This window comes from Canis lupus, chromosome 28 (genome assembly GCF_003254725.2).
Source record: "Canis lupus dingo isolate Sandy chromosome 28, ASM325472v2, whole genome shotgun sequence".
NCBI classification, from domain to species: Eukaryota; Metazoa; Chordata; class Mammalia; order Carnivora; family Canidae; genus Canis; species Canis lupus.
Window position 1 is genome coordinate 24,739,142 of NC_064270.1, and position 15,890 is coordinate 24,755,031.

At 46.7% G+C, this 15,890-nt stretch overlaps 1 protein-coding gene and 1 long non-coding RNA gene across 10 annotated transcripts in view; one reads left to right on the forward strand and one right to left on the reverse strand.

Annotated features, from left to right (window-relative positions):
* Window positions 1–15,890, reverse strand: part of LOC112672355 (nebulin related anchoring protein) — a 70,005-nt gene that overhangs the window by 28,972 nt on the left and 25,143 nt on the right. For all 9 annotated transcript variants that reach the window (XM_049103418.1, XM_049103425.1, XM_049103422.1 and 6 more), the window contains 11 exons: window positions 15,397–15,495; window positions 14,014–14,118; window positions 12,400–12,507; window positions 12,028–12,129; window positions 9,864–10,061; window positions 9,176–9,280; window positions 6,653–6,751; window positions 5,477–5,581; window positions 4,223–4,330; window positions 2,237–2,548; window positions 931–1,035 (listed from right to left, as the gene is read on the reverse strand). In XM_049103418.1, coding sequence (XP_048959375.1) covers window positions 931–1,035; window positions 2,237–2,548; window positions 4,223–4,330; window positions 5,477–5,581; window positions 6,653–6,751; window positions 9,176–9,280; window positions 9,864–10,061; window positions 12,028–12,129; window positions 12,400–12,507; window positions 14,014–14,118; window positions 15,397–15,495 — 1,446 coding nt within the window. The remainder of the gene's footprint in view (window positions 1–930; window positions 1,036–2,236; window positions 2,549–4,222; window positions 4,331–5,476; window positions 5,582–6,652; window positions 6,752–9,175; window positions 9,281–9,863; window positions 10,062–12,027; window positions 12,130–12,399; window positions 12,508–14,013; window positions 14,119–15,396; window positions 15,496–15,890) is intronic.
* On the forward strand, window positions 5,716–6,293 carry LOC118352726 (uncharacterized). Its single transcript, XR_004810343.2, has 2 exons — window positions 5,716–6,016; window positions 6,132–6,293. It is a non-coding gene; the product is annotated as an uncharacterized LOC118352726 (long non-coding RNA).

Consider the following 15,890-nt stretch of genomic DNA (forward strand, 5'->3'; position numbering starts at 1 on the left):
AAAAATTCTCACTTGCCTTCTGAGCAGATATGTATGAACAGAGGGGGATGTGAGTTGTTGGAGGATGCGCAGCCTCTGTGTGAGCATGAGGCAAGGACAGCTCCCTGGTTATCTAGACCAGTGGCTCTCCACCTTTTGGCAGGATCTGGAGACATTTTTAGTTGTCACAACTGGAGGAGGGTGCTACTGGCATCTAGAAGGTAGAGGTCAGGGGTGCTGTCAAACATCCCTCAAGACTCAAGACAGCAGCCCCTCCATCCAAGAGTTTTCAAAATGTCAATAGTTCTGAGATTGAGGAACTCTGATCTAGTCTTTCAATGACCCGTTTAATGAAACTCTCCTAAAATGTGAGCAGAATGCTCTTTTTAACACACCGTGATGCCTTAGGGTCCAGCTAGGGTGGCTGCAAGCAGACAGGAGTGAGATTTAAATAGAAGTGAGACACCCTCAACAGGAGAGGCCCGAGCAAGTGAGACACCCTCAACAGGAGAGGCCCGAGCCACGTGTCCCGCACCACGTGAATATTCAAAAACTGTTTACACTGTGGCAGAAAGAGAGAGGGAGAAAATGTGCATAAAGTCACAAAAGAGCTTTCTGGGTGCAATAAATGTATCTTTTCATCATCTCTCCCTTGTTGCTTCATTAAAAAGGTAAGTTGGTGGGTAGCAATTGAGCTCTTTTGGATTGTCATTACTATTCATAATATCATTTGTCACCCACTTTGTTTTTGCCAGGGCTCTATGGGCCCCTACTGGTGTGTGTTTGGTATGCAGTCTCCCTCTAATTACCAACCCTAGTCTGGGTTTCCAGGCCTTTCATGTAGCTTTGCCTTTTTCCTTTGCCTTTTGAGTGGAAATTATTTTAATTTTATACAGAAATGCCACACGCCTAGTGCAGCCAGGCCTGTTGCACGCTGTCAGGAAATCTCACCTCGCTAATGAGTTCTCCTGCCTTCTTCGCCTGCTCCACATTTAATGACCCGGTGGCGACCCAGCCCGTGCCTTTCATCCACTTCACATCTGCCCTGTATTGGTTCTGACAAAGGAGAGAGAGAGAAAAAAAAAGGCAGGCCATTGTTGGTGCGCAGACATTTAAAGCGCTATTAACGGCGCCCAGATGTCGCCTTGGTGCCAGCTGAGTCAAATTAGATGCCACTTTTGTCTTATCCGTTCCTGTACAGTCACAGGTAGAGCTCCAAAATGTCAATTAATTTCCCCTGTAATTGGAGCGTCCCGCTGCCGGCGGCGTGAGGCCCCGCCCAGCAGCACCCGGGCTGGAGCGGGCTGGGCCCATCCACCTGGTCCCTCATTAGGGACGCGCGTCTACCTCGGCAAGAGGAGCGTCCTCATTGTCTGCTTCCCCCGTTTTCTTGTTTAAAATGACAAGCAGGGGAGAAGAAAATGAGAATTCACAACAGAACCCAGGTGGGGAGCTATTTGAGGGAATTTCACAAGACAGCCGAGGCTTCCCACCGAGAGCCCGATTCCTCCCCATGCACCTCCTAGGTGCTGGGCAGGGAGGGGGTGGGGGATGTCTCCTTTCTTTACTTGCCCTTGAAGGAGTCGTTTTCATGGAAAGCCATTTAAATGGACGCTTCTCGGAAACTAACGTATCACCCATCTATCGGCAAACAGCTCGATCAGGAAGGATGGGTCTACACTGCCCTCCCGACCCCACCCACCGTGTGGAACAGCCTGGCCGCAGCTGACCCGCCTTTGCCTTTGCAGCTCACCCACTTTCTTGTACAAGCGTCAACTGAAGGCAGAGGGGGAAACTGAGCCAGGTGGGGCATACAGGGAGAAAGGGGAGAGGGCGCTCAGGTGAGCGTGCTGCTCCTTCTGAAAGGGGATTGCCAAGGTTGGAAGGAGGATGGGAGATGCTCTCCCAGAACAGGCCACAGTTCAGAATGTCACAAATACACACACACACACACACACACACACACACACACACACACACCCGCCACCCCTGCAGTAAAAGGAAACGGGGAAAACGTAGATGGAACAAATTCCAAGGAGAAGAAAGTCAGTTTGTGATTTTCTGGGTGGTGGTAGAGAGTCTGAAGTGGGCAGAGTTTGAATAAAATTTGAACTGCCCGGAACACTAAGATGCATCCACCCTGGGATCCAGAAACAGGTATCTCGATGTGTAAAATATTGTGTGGGGGCGGTGGGGGCTCGGGCAAACCGTCGCGGGGATGCTAGCACACATGCACACGTGCACACACGGAGCTTACATCACTCTGTAAACCGTATGCCTTCTTGGCCCATTCCACCTTCATGTCGGTGGGCAAAGCGGTGAACTGATGAGATGCCGTCTTGTAGCCTATGTCTGTGGCTAAATGCTGAGCCTTGCGGGCATGCACAAGGTGGATCATGTCCAGGGAGACGTGGCACTGGGATCTGGTGTCCTCGAACCCCTTCTTGTACTCGAGTTCACTCTGCAGCTTGGACATTTGCAGCGAGTGGCTCATTTGTGAATCCCCCTGGGCATCCTTCGCTCCAATGAGCTTACCTCGGGACCTCTCGTAATCTTCCTTGTACTTCACCTAAACCAGGGGAAGAGGGCAGGGTACATTCGCATCTCCTAAAGGCATCGTTCACTTTCCAACCAAAGGCAGGAAAGTTCAAACAAAGCCATAGGACAGAATGTTACTAGAATGACTGTCATCAAGAGTTTACCTCCTATCATCAAACAGTGAAATAAAACCTTACTCCTTATTTCCCTTTTCACCTCAGCTGCCAGTCAGCTTAGAGCTAAACTGAATGCTCAGCTATGCAACTATCTTTTTTTTTATTTTTTTTATTTTTATTTATTTATGATAGTCACACAGAGAGAGGCAGAGACACAGGCAGAGGGAGAAGCAGGCTCCATGCAACGGGAGCCCGACGTGGGATTCAATCCCGTGTCTCCAGGATCGCGCCCTGGGCCAAAGGCAGGCGCTAAACCGCTGCGCCACCCAGGGATCCCATTTTCCCAAGTTCTTGGTGACATTCCGTCTCTTGTCTGTATCACTCAACCTCATTTTTTTTCTGGATTTATTTTTAAGTGGCCCATTGCTTTCATGAAAGCCATATAAATGCCTTCCTGGGAACAGTGAAGACCTCATAAGCAAAAAGTAGTCACGAAACAAAAGAGACGCAGGATGGCCAAAATACAATTGCTGTTTGAGAAAGGGGCTCAAACCATCAGTATGTAGGAGTATGGAAAGCACAAGGGAGCGTACTGGCTTGGAAAAAGACGTGAGGCCAAGAGGAATGGGGATCAGAAGAAAAAAATAAATACGGAAATGCTTTAAAAACTGTAACAGGACACCAGCATGTGGCATCTTTTTCAACATCATCAGGAGACCCGGGCTCTCCTCTCCGCTGTGCCAACTGACAACACCTGGCACCAGGTATGGAACACTTACTATGAGGCAGACATGACACAAACCAGGCCCCTCAAAGTGTGTCTGCTGACCAGTGCTGACCAGTGCTGGTTTGTGAGCTCTTACCAGATGAGGAGATAAGGAGCTTATGTCAGAAGGTACATCAAGTGCATCACCAAGCCACTGTTTAGTTCAGCTGACATCTCCATATATTTATAGAAAGAAATATATTTGTGTGTGTGCATATATTGTGGAAGCCAGACTGTCTTGGTGGAGTGAGTGGACTTGGCCCAACGTTCCGGCCTACGCTTTCTATCTCACATCACACTCCCAACAGCTGGCACTGGACTGCAGAAGCTTGCTACTCGTCAATTCGTTTCATTTCCTCCTAATCGCTTTGCAACCGCCAAATTACCAATGACTTAATAGAGATTGTGAAAGGTTACACAAGCTTCCCAGAGCCACCATGCTAATAGGGGACGGAGTGAGGATTTTATCCAAGGCCCATCTGATACCAGAGCCTTGTACTCTTAGTCACGGACAGGTCACAGCATCTTTAGTCCTGGAATGTCTCTGGGCATCAGTTTGTCTGTCAAATCAGCCATTTAGATTACTAGTCATGCTACTACTAGTAGTAAAGCTTCCTCACCTACCGAAAGCCAACGTGTGGCAAGCAGTGTGCTCGGCACTCACGTGGCTATCTCATTGCAAAGTGGCCATCTGTCTCCCCACTTCACAGATTGGACGCTGAGGCTCAGAGAGACCAAGGAACTGCACAGATCCTTTCTGACTCTCCCAGATGGATAAGGGCAGGATTCGTGGCCATGCTGTACAAGTTGAACACTGACTCACCTCGCTCGCCAGGTCCCTGTTGGCTTTGGCTGCCAGGAAGCCCAAGGAGTCCAGACGCAGCTCAAAACCTTTTGCCTTCTGGTTTTCCCAGCTGCTCTTATACAGTTTCTGAGGAGATGTAGGAGAGAAGAGATCACCCTCCTGTGGGAGAGCTTCCCTAGCTTCTGTGATGCTCTCTCGTGGAGGCAAACACTCATTGTGTCCCTCCACAGCAACCTGGTAACCTGAATACCACCAGACCTCACTTTTCCTGCCTCGGGGCCTCAGGAAACACAGGGCTTCAGCCAAAAGAAGCAGAATTCGAACTCCAGAGACCGTGAAAAATACTAGGAGTCTTCATGGAGGTCTCAAACATGCCAGTGGTTGAATAACAGCGCAAAACGCACAGCAGATGTCTGAAAGGTCTGTTCCCCACGTCTGCCCACACACCCAGCCTAGCCCAGCTGCTACTGCATTTAAAGCTACTACATTCCTTGGTCCTCCACCCTCAGCCTCGAGACCACCTGGGTCTGTCTGTTCCTGTCCTGCCCCCACCTGCAGATTTCAAGTTCCTTCTGCGAGTCTCCCTTTCTTTCTCTGTATGTGAATCAATTTAGCCTCTGTTGCTCCTTACAGTTCTTCCCTCTACCTATTACTCAGACCAGGACTCCAAAGACCTGGGAGCTGAGTGGGAGAGCTAAGGAAGGTCCCCCCCTGGAAAAGAGGGAAGAGGAAGTTGAGACCCTGCATGTTTTTGTGCCTAAGAGAGTAACAGCTACATTGCACACACTCCTTCCAGTGCTTTCTGTAGATGAGCTCATTGAAGCCTGGTGACAACCCAGTGAGACAGGGACTAGTAGTGTTCCCCTGATTTTACCAATGGGGCAACTGAGCAAAGAATCTGTCCAAGGTCATACATCTAGTAAGTGGTAGACCCAAGAATCAAATCCAAGCAGTTTGGAATGAATACATTGATGTCTCACTTCCTCCTATCAATACTCTAATGCTGTTCTAACTGCCTCCCTAGAATAACCAATGCCTTCTACCCTGTTATATAGTCAGTGGTTCAAGTGTCTCACCAGCTTGTTACTATGAAAGGTGATCCTTCCCTCCCCCTAAAACACTAGCCAGGAACAAGTTCTGCTGGATGAGCTATTTACAATGACCAGATGCATGGACCCTCAGTTGACACACCAATATGGTGGGTGGGTTTTGTTGCCCAGGCGCCTACATGAGGAAGCAGAGCCTACAGCTTCCCACTCCCTCTTGCCGTACCTCACTGAGATTGGCGGCATTGACTCGGGCCTGTAAGAAGAGAGGTTCATCTTTGCTGATGCTGTACTGATGGACAGACTGCTCATTTCCTGCCTTGTAGGCCACCTGTTGGGAAAGAGCACTGGGTCAGGAGCAGGTGGCAGGATGGGGTGGGTGGCATCACTGATGTGTCTTCAGATCTGCTTGGCATTTCTGTGGCTTGCACAGGAAGTCCATTACAAAACTACCCAGACCAGACATTGGCCAGCAGAACACGGTAAAGGAGGCTTACAGCGGGAGGGTTGAAGGCAGAAGGAGAGGCAGTGAGGAGCTGAGAGAAGAATGTGGCCAGGGGACTGACCTGAGAACACCTCCCAGGTCTCTGTCTTCACAATTCTCCCTCAAGAAGGCATCAACCTTCCCAAGCTGCTCCATCTACGCTATCCTCGGCCCCAGGAAATAACCCTGAGCAGGCTCAGATGAGCACAGACTCCCCAAATGAGAAAAATAAGAAGCAGCTCCACCTCCGCACCCCCATCATCAATCCCAATGTATTCACAGGTACTGACAACCTGGAAAGTGAGCCATGACCCAAAAGACAGCATCAGTGAACATCTGCTTTGCGGAAATCTTACCACTCTGCTCTCTCTCCCCTTCCCTCTCACCCCCCAAACAGTGGCTATCTGCTGACTCTGAGCTCTGTTGATGGCACCGTTTCTGGCAAGGTACCCAGACCTTTAGGAAAGAAGGCCAGGAAGATCCAACTCTAGCACCTGCTCGGTATAGATGTGTCAAGAGTGCTGAACGCTGATGTGTAAATAAAGTACGTGCTGTTTCATTGTCGTGCCACTCAGATTTGCGCCTAAGTCACCCTTCTCAAAAATAATTCTCTACTGGCTGCATAATTATGGAGTCTTTGATGAAGAGATAGGAGAGGGGGAAAAAAAGAAGGGAGTGGGCAATCCAGAAAGCCAAAGAGAATGTATCTGTCCATCACAACCAGTAGAGAAGGGATGTGAAGGAGGCAGCGAAAGAGGGGGTCCAGTTCCCACAGACAGCCTGGAGGCCCTGGGGAAAGCCAGCGGGCTGGAAAGCTCCCTGGTTCCTGGATCGTGCCTGGGCAGCACCTGCTGTTGTCCCGGGATGCCCAGCCCATGACACAGCAGCATGATGGGGAAAGGGCCATTCAGGACTCACCCCGCTCTGCAGCTCCTGGCTCTTCTTGGCGTGCTCCATCTGGGAGCTGTCGGTCACACTGGTGAACTTCAGCTCATCCACCCTCTGCCTGTAGTTTTTCTGTTTCCAAAGAAAAGGAACACTGTGGCATTAGGATTTGGCTGTCCCCACTGCCACACTGGTGCTTATATCCACACGCACGCTTTAGCCACTCAACCATCCTCTGGGGGGGAGTGCTCCAGTGGGGTCTACAGCGTAGTAGGGCCCACACAGACCTGAGACCACCTGCTCTGGTGAGCTTCTCTTAGCTGCTGCCCCTGAATGAGGATCTGAATCTCTCCCCTCCCCAAATCCTATATGTCGCCTTGTGCCCTGGGATGTAACCATTTTACAAATCGATATCTGGCACAGGGAAGAGAGGTGGAGGGGACTTGGGCTTTACAACCAGGAAGACTGAGGCCAAATCTCGCTTCTGCTTCTTTCCAGTTTCATGACCCTGGGTGCATCACTTAATCATCTGAGCCACTCTGGCCACAATGGTGGCAAAAAAATAGCAGCTGTCCCACTGTGGGGTAGAGCAGAGCCTCTCGTGCTCTGCTTCACATGAGCAGCATCCTTGGACACAGTGAGTGTTCCCATTAGCCATCACCATCGTGCATGGTGCTGTCATGATCATCCAAGGAGCCTCAATGCTCTAAGGAGAGGAGATGCCAGGAGTCAGGGACAGGAGGAGGCTGGCCGTCAGGTGGGATTCACCTTCACAGTTTCTTAATGTTCCAGATCACTGAGGTCTTGCCCTCCTGGTGTCCCCATCTCACAGCCACCAAGGAACTGGCCAAATTTCAAATGTGCTAATTCTGTCTCCCCACAGGGACTTCTCGTCCTTCCCGGAGGCTAGCTCCTCTGGCTTTTCCATTGGAGGTGCCAAAGCTGATGGGAAAGGCGCCAGCTGAGGATGGCTGACTGAAGCGAAAGCTTCCTGTGGTGGGGAGAGCAGAGAGGACCAAAACCCCAGGGCCGTCAGCAAGAGGGTCACGGATACCAAGTGAACCCAAAATAGAGTTTGGAATATTGAAGCATCCAAATTTCCTCCTTCAGGAAAAAAAAAAAAATCCTAGGGAAAATATTCCAAGGAGATTTGTAATCTTCCTCTCTAGATCCAGTAGGTGGGATGGGAAAACTCCTTTGCCACATAATTGAAGGAAGTCACATTACCCTCCCATGGTTGGAAATTCCCAATCATTCCAGACCCTGCATTGGTCAAGCCATAAGAACTCAGTGAGGAGCCAAGAATCCAGCGTGTACAGACACCATAGAAATATAAAACAGGATGCTATCTTCCTGGCCCCTGAGGAGCTTAAAGATTCGTGGGCACAAGATGTCAGATGGGGATGGGAATTGCTAAGGATGAGGGTCAGCTGATTGCATCTCCTCTCCAAACCTTTATCCAAGACAAGTGGGGCTTGGTTGCTCCACCTGGAGTTTAGCAGGCCTGAAAAGAAGCTCTGTCATAGGAACCCTAAAACATTATTTGCTTTTCTCTACCTTCTTTGTGTCTATATTCTAACCTTCAGTGTGGAGAAAAGGATGGACAATGGAAAAATAAGAATAATTTACAAAATGTGCTTTGGAGATGCAATACCACGTCACGGTCAGGAGCAAGGGCATTGGCCTGCACACAATGGGGACAGATCCCAGCTCTGCTACCCACTCAAAATGGGACTCTTGGTCTCTCTTTCCTCATTGAAATGAGGATATGAATAGGGTAGTAATAGTGTCTACTCATATAGGGCATTGTAAGCCCGACATGTATGTGAGCCCTACATACGTAAATGTACTTAGTACAGTCAATCAAGGACAGCAACAATTGTGCAATTATTGTCAGCCTATAAATGTCAGCTAGATTATCACTATTAGTACCATTTGCAAGAGATATGCCGACTCAGCCCTCCTGGTCCTGAAACAAGAATTCCCCTTGAAGATCCCAAACAGAGTTCCTGAAATAGTCACACTTCCAAATGAAATGCCCTTCAAAAGTCCTCGTCTGCCTGCTGCCAAAGCCAGCTTCGCATGGCGTAAGGAGAAGCACAGGCTTAGAGCCACAGGGACTCTCTCACATTCTCTGTTTTACCCGAGAGGAAAGAGGATCAGAAAGCTCAAGTGTCTCGTCCGAAGTCTACTGCGAATTTAAGGTGTAGGTGTTGTGAGACTGCTGACCTCTGAGCATCAGGCTCTCGGATTCGGGAGCGTGGCAAACACATTTTCCCACAGGCTCAGGGACTGTGTCTGACCACCCGTCTAAATTATTCTTTGGATGCCACTGCTACTCTGCGTAAACCGGTAGGCTCTCACAGACAACCTGCCTGGGATGTGTAAGGGTGTGAAAGACTAATCAGTATGCACAACAGGTGCAAGATGAAGTACTCCTTGAAGTCAGGCTCAAAACAAGTGTGGGGCTTGGGGAGGCGTTATCCGAGGAAAAGATGTCTCTCGGGGGCTCATGGGCTGAGAACCACTAGAAGCCTGGGCCCAAGCTCAGCTTACCTCGCTGGCCAGCTGGCCAGCCTTCTTGGCCTGTTCCAAATTGAGACTCCCCTCCGTCAGCCACCCGACTCCTTTCATCCATGCTAGGTCGGCCTTGTACTGCAGCTGCAAGGGAAAACCCAAGCTGTAATCGGACCCAGGGATGCAGACGGGGCAAAGGTCATGGGTCACCCTTGCTCTTGCATTTGTTTTTCTGAAAGAACTGCCCACCTGCCCCGTTAAAATCAGGGGGGACTCTACTTGGGGGTGAAGACACTGGGCCCAGCTGGTAACCAGCAGAGCATGTTCTGGCTTAGTGCTAAAACACCACCACCTTACCACAAAGAGGGTTTTTCAGACTTTTTGACCAAAAATCTTATCTACCAACCTGCTAAATTTCCAAGATTCACTCACCATCTTCAAAACTTGCTTCCCTTTTGCTGATCGCCATTACCAGCACATCTTGACTCCTGCAATAGCTCGGAGTCCCAGTCCTCCAACGTCTAGCCTTCATTGTTTTGACTGTATCTGTAGCTCTACCTCCCTACCTGTCTTCCATCCTCCCTGGGCCTGGCACCTCTCAGCAATTCTTCCTAGCCCTCCAAGTTATGTAATAGACTTATGCACAGGTTCCAAATCACCCTCAAAATGTCACCGTACCCAACTGCAAGAGGTGCATGGGGAGAACCAGCAATGGGTGGGGGCTCACCTCACTCTGGAGCCCATAGGCTTTCTTGGCCCACTGAGTCTTCATATCTTCAGGCAGTACAGTGTATTCATGCAGCTTTTTCCTGTAGTCCAGGTCACTGGCCAGAGCTTGGGCCTTCTTAGCATGCTTGATGTGCACCATATCCATGGGTAGGTGAAAGTGGGTCTTACTCTCTTCAAAGCCTTTCTTGTATTCAACCTTGAATGTATCAACAAGGCCCATTACTTGAAGTCTGACTTTACTTTAATCACTTTAGAAGTGATTTAAAGCACAGGAAAGAAGCCCAGGATTTCATGAGGAATTGGCAATGCCATTCATCTGTCAGGTATGACCCAATTTCCGGCTCTGTAAGGTAGCAGTGCTAGGGAGCTCCAGTTTCACACTACTTTGTCTCTAGGAGAAATGCCTCTCACCAATATTAAGTCTTTTTATATGGCTGCTTCAGGAGGAGATGCTCTACCCAAGGTTTCTGTAGACAGAATAACAAAGCCTGGTCTCCAGAGTCAGATAAGCCTGAGTTCAAACTTGATCTATACTTTGCCACCTGGACAATCTCTGGAAAGTTACATCACCTCTCTAAGGGCTCATGTTCCTTAGGAGACTATTGTGATAAGCAAGCAAAATAGCTGAAACCTGCTTATTGTGAGGACTGGCATATAGCAAACACTTGATAAATGTTCACAATAAGGATGGCAATGATGATGGTGGTGATGGTGATAGTGGTGACCGTGATGATGGCAGTAATGATGGTGACGGTGGAGATATTGTTAATGGTTGTAGTGATGGTGATGGTGGTGGTGACAGTGGTATTAATTATGATGGTGGTGATAGTGGATATGTGGTGATGGTGGTGGTGATGATGGCGATGGCAGTGATGATTGTGATAGTGGTGGTGATAATAGTGAATATGTGGTGATGGTGGTGGTGATGGTGGTTTGATGGTGGGGAAAAGTAGCATGGGATAGTAGAAGCAGTATGGTGCCAGTAAGTAAGAGTCCTAGGATCTAACTCTCTACCCTTCCATCTTTACCACTGACTACTATATGACTTTGGGCAAGGCACAACCTTTTTTGGCCCCAATTGCTCCAACAATAAAAAAGAAATATCATTTTGTTCTCTGCCTCAACTGAAGCCAAATTTTCAATGTCTCTGTATATTTCATGATTATGCACTTCCTAGAACTTGTTCTGTAGACACCTCCAAAATGGCAACCCAGATGCCAACACTCTTATTCTAGTCAAACCATGGCTGCTAAAGGATTCATCAGGTAATTGGGTCTGGCTGCACCATGGGAGCAGCATACATTGGCCTCCTACCTTGGAGCAGTAATTGTAAAGCTGAAACTCCGTGCTCATGTGTGCTTTTGGCCTGCTCAGCTTTGGCAGGGAAGACCTGATCTGAAACCAAGTCTGTCCCTTGTAGAACTCTCCTTCTTCCCAAAAGATTTTGGAGATTGGTTGGAGTTTAGATGCAAACAAACCGTTGTTTGCTAACCATTTTGAATATCAAGTGTATCCGGCCACAGGCCTCATCCAGGACACTTCCACAACAAACAGGATGCTTAGTGTCTAACTCTTCCCATATAATTAAGCTCCTCTGGGAAGGAACTTGTTATGTGCTGTTCATTTTTACAGCCCCCGTGTCATACACAGGATCTCACCCAGAGTAGTTACTTGGTAAACATCTATGGAATAAATACATGTGGCCAGACAACTTTGTATCTTGAGCCATAGATGCCAGTCACCTTTCAGGCCCACGCTCCTCATCTACTTTAAAAAAACAAAAATCCAAAAAAAGTACAGGGGCTGTTGGGTGGCTCAGTTGGTTAAGTGTGTGCCTTCAATGCAGGTCATGATCTCCAGGTTCTGGAATAGAGCTCCGCTGAGCAGGGAGCGAGCCTGCTTCTCCCTCTACCTTCCCGCCACCCCCCCCCCCCCCCCGCTCATTCTCTCTCTCTCAAATAAATAAATAAAAATTTTTTTTTTTTAAAGAAAAGAAAAGAAAATTACACTTTGGCTAAATAAAGTGAACAAACTTCTGCAAACTGGAAAGACATTGTAGGTGGAAGTCAGTAAAAAGATAAAGAAGTCCCGGGTGAAGTAGGCCCTAGAATGACTCATAGCACAAGTCTGAGGAAAGGGTTGAGAGACAGGAAAGACGTTACCTCACTGCTCATCTTGGCCACCTGCAGAGAGTGCAGAAGCCTCGAGTCTGTAGTGCCCATGACTTTGCCTTTCGTTTTTTCATACTCTTCTTTATATTTAATCTTGGGAAAAAGAAGAAAGTCTACAGTGAGGGGAAGAAAAACTTTGCCAACTTGGGGGCTCTGGTATTTACTAGGCAATGGAAAGAATTCTTTTTTTTTTTTTTTTGGAAAGGATTCTTAAAACAACCTCCCGGTCTTTCAGGAACCCAGAATAAGATGAAAGTAATGTGATGTTTACAACGTAAGCAGTCATTATTTCTTCCGCAGGACCACTGACATTTTAGGAGAATCATTTCTTATACACCTCTGAGTTAATGAGAGAAAACCTACATTGCTAGCAAGCTCTCCAGAAGCTTTGGCGGCCAGCAAAGACATAGCATCCAGCTTCATCTCAAATCCTTTCCCCTTGGCCTTCTCCCAGCCTTCTTTATACTTAACCTGACAAACAGAAACACAGGTGAACAGGAGTCACAATCCATATTCCTGACCAAAGTTAAAAAGGCATTTTAAAAGAACAACAGGGGTGCCTCGGTGGCCCAATCGGTTAAGCATCCAACTCTTGGCTTTGGAGGTCATGACCTCTGGTTGGTGAGATAGGGCTCTGCACTGGCCACAGAGCCTACTTAGGATTCTCTCTCCCTCTCCCCCTCCCCTCCACACCCCTCGAAACAACAATAACAAAGCTGGTTTCTTCATCTGTTTATAGACCAGAATCTTGGCTATTATTGCCAAAAAGGTAATAGCAATAATGAACACAGTGCATTAATCCCTGAGCTACAAGGCCATACTGGGCCAAAGTGATGGGACAGGACAAAAAGAAGAGCCATGTATCCATCCTCACTATTGTTTCCTAATCATGAGACCTTGGGCCAAGCACATTACCTCTTTCAGCCTTACTTTGCCATTTGCAAAAAAAAAATCAAAAAACAAAAACAACAACAAAAAACCTCCTATTACCTGTCTCAGGGTTGCTGTGGGGATAAATTGGATATAGAAAGTGAGCACAGATCCTAAGCTGGTAGAGGCCTAAGCTATTGATGTTGGCATGGTAACAACACCTACCGGTCACTGACCCTCCCTAAGTGCCTTCTATTCATCAACTGTCAATATTCACATTAGGCCTGTGCAGCTCAGAGTTGTCAATGACCTCACGTAGGTCACACGGTTTAAAAATGGCAGTGCCAGCATCTGACCCAGGGCATTCTGATACCAAAGCCCATGCCACTGTGTCCCTGCCATAAATAGGTCCTCGGGGTTATGAGAACTGAATAATTCCATATGTAAGGTGCCTATCTCAGTGTGGAGCATAAAGCAGGCTGATGGTGATTCCTTTTTTTTTCTCCTGCCCCCATCTAGAGGGAGAAGCCTAACCACAGCCCTCTTGTGGCTCCAGGAAGAACCTAGTGATTAAAATTGATCTTAAAACTTAAATTTTCAGGGGGCCTGGGTGGCTCAGTTGGTTAAGTATCTGCCTTCTGCTCAAGTCATGACCCCAGAGGCCTGGGATCAAGCCCCATGTCATGCTTCCTGCTTGGTGGGGAGTCTGCTTCTCCCTCTTCCCCCGACCCCCACTCTCTCTCACGCTCTCTCAAATAAATACATAAAATCTTAAAAAAAAAAAAAAAACTTAAATTTTCTCTGCACAGCAAAGTAGCCATGAGAAGCCATCAGGATGATGATGATGATGATGATGGGGTATATGTGTGTGTTTAAGGGCATGCTCTCCACATGTTCATATAATAAGAATTAAATTCCCATAATCAATTTATCGTCAGTGAACAACCACATGCCATAAAATAGCAAAATTCAAAACTATAACATAATAGGTGCCTTTGATGAACGTCTCTCACAAACAAAATAGCTCCTGCTTGTTGCACCTGATGCCCTCATCCTCACATTGGTTATATTAGCTCCACCATGTTCTCACCTCCATTGCTCGCTCACCTCACTAAATAGTTCAGCATTGGTTTTGGCCTTCACCAGCTGAGGTACATCCTGTGGCAAGGTGTAGTTCAACTTATTTTTCTCATAGTCAGCACGATAATTCACCTGTTGGATTTAAAATAAACCCACAGAGTAAATGCAAGGTTTTTAGATAGACAGAAGATGAATTCTGAAGGCAACACTTTCTTTTTCACTTTCCCTGTGGGCTCACAGCTGAGAAGGAATTTCTGGAAAAGTCATTTGACAAGGAAGCCTGCCATTTTATGAATGTTTTAAATTAACTGTTTAAAGAGGTCAAATGAAAAAACAACTCAAAGGCACACTCAGAGTTGTGAGTTTATAAAAGATTTCCCTGTGGTTACTTTACCAACTCTCCTTGAAGCACTTGAAGGTAGAGAACTTAGTTTTGTTTTTTTGTTTTTTGTTTTTTTAACATGCTGCAGTGCTGAACAACTGGCTATATGCAGAATAGATACTCAAAAAGCAATTATCAAATGGCTGCCCACATTGGAAAAAAGCCACCTTAAGTCACACAGAAAAAGAGTCAACCAGACATTATGTGATTCCCAGTGGAAAAATACAGTGTCATCCAGAAAGCATCCTTACCCTGAAATTGAACCTAAACCTGATCAAACCTATAGATCCAACTACTATTTTACAGGACATTTGGAGGCAAGTGGAACACATGAAGCCCACACTGATATGCAGTGTGCAAAGCTCAAACTGTGGAAAACATAACCAGATAAATAATCCAGTTTCTTCAATAAACAACTTGCAAGAAAAGAAAAGAGATAAACAGCAAAACTTAAAGATGAAAAGAATCTTGAAGACCTATCAACCAGTCACAAGCGTGGACTTCATTTGGATCCTGATTCAAACAAACTGTAAAATAAAATTATGACTTTATGAGATCACTATACTGTTAAATGCTAATAGGACACTAGTGATATTAAGAATTATTATTAGTTTTTTGGTGTGATATATTAAAATTGTATAAATATGTTTAAATTTTTTTGTATCTTTTAGAGATTCACCCTAAAGTATTGGTAGATTAAATTATATAATCTCTGGGATGTTCTCCAAAATAACATAGGAGAGGGAAGTGGATGGGCATACAGATGAAGCAAGACTGGCCATGAGTTCATAGTGGTTGAAGCTGAGTGATGGATACATAGGGAATTCATTACACCATCCTTTCTACACTTAAATGTATTCAGAATTTACCATAATAAAAAGTTTAAATCGAAGGGGGGTCATTTCATAGTTGTCATAAGGCATATGTCACCGTTAATGAACACCAAATCCTTGGGGAGCCAGATATCCAGGGGCCACAGAGCACTTGTGAACCCCCCACACCTGGCTGGGCAAAGGCAGGTCACTTACATGACTCAGTTGTTGGGCATTGATTTTGGCTTGGATAATCTGAGGGGTGTTGGTCACAGAGCTGTACTTCAACTTGTCGATACTTTGCCTGTAGTTGACCTGGTTAAAAAAAAAGTGCAAGAAGATGTCACCTGTACTTTTCTCCAAGATTTGCTTAGTTCCCTAACCCTAAGCCCAGCAGAGCTGTGATGATTCTCCAACTACTACAAAAAGGATCAAACACTCCAGTTGGAATCTTTAAGCCCATAGATTTAAAACAAAACAAAACAGTATGTTAAAGAGTGAGTGACTTGAACAGGCAGCTCATAGTGGAGGTCAACGAAACTGCCAGTGAGCACAGGAAAAGGTGCTCATCCACATTATTATTATTATTATGAATCAGAGAAATGCATACTAAAACTGCAATGAGACACCCCTCCACATTCGCCTGAAGAGTGAAAATTTAAACTGCTGACTATACCAAGGGCTGGCAAGGATGTGGAGCTGTGGAAACT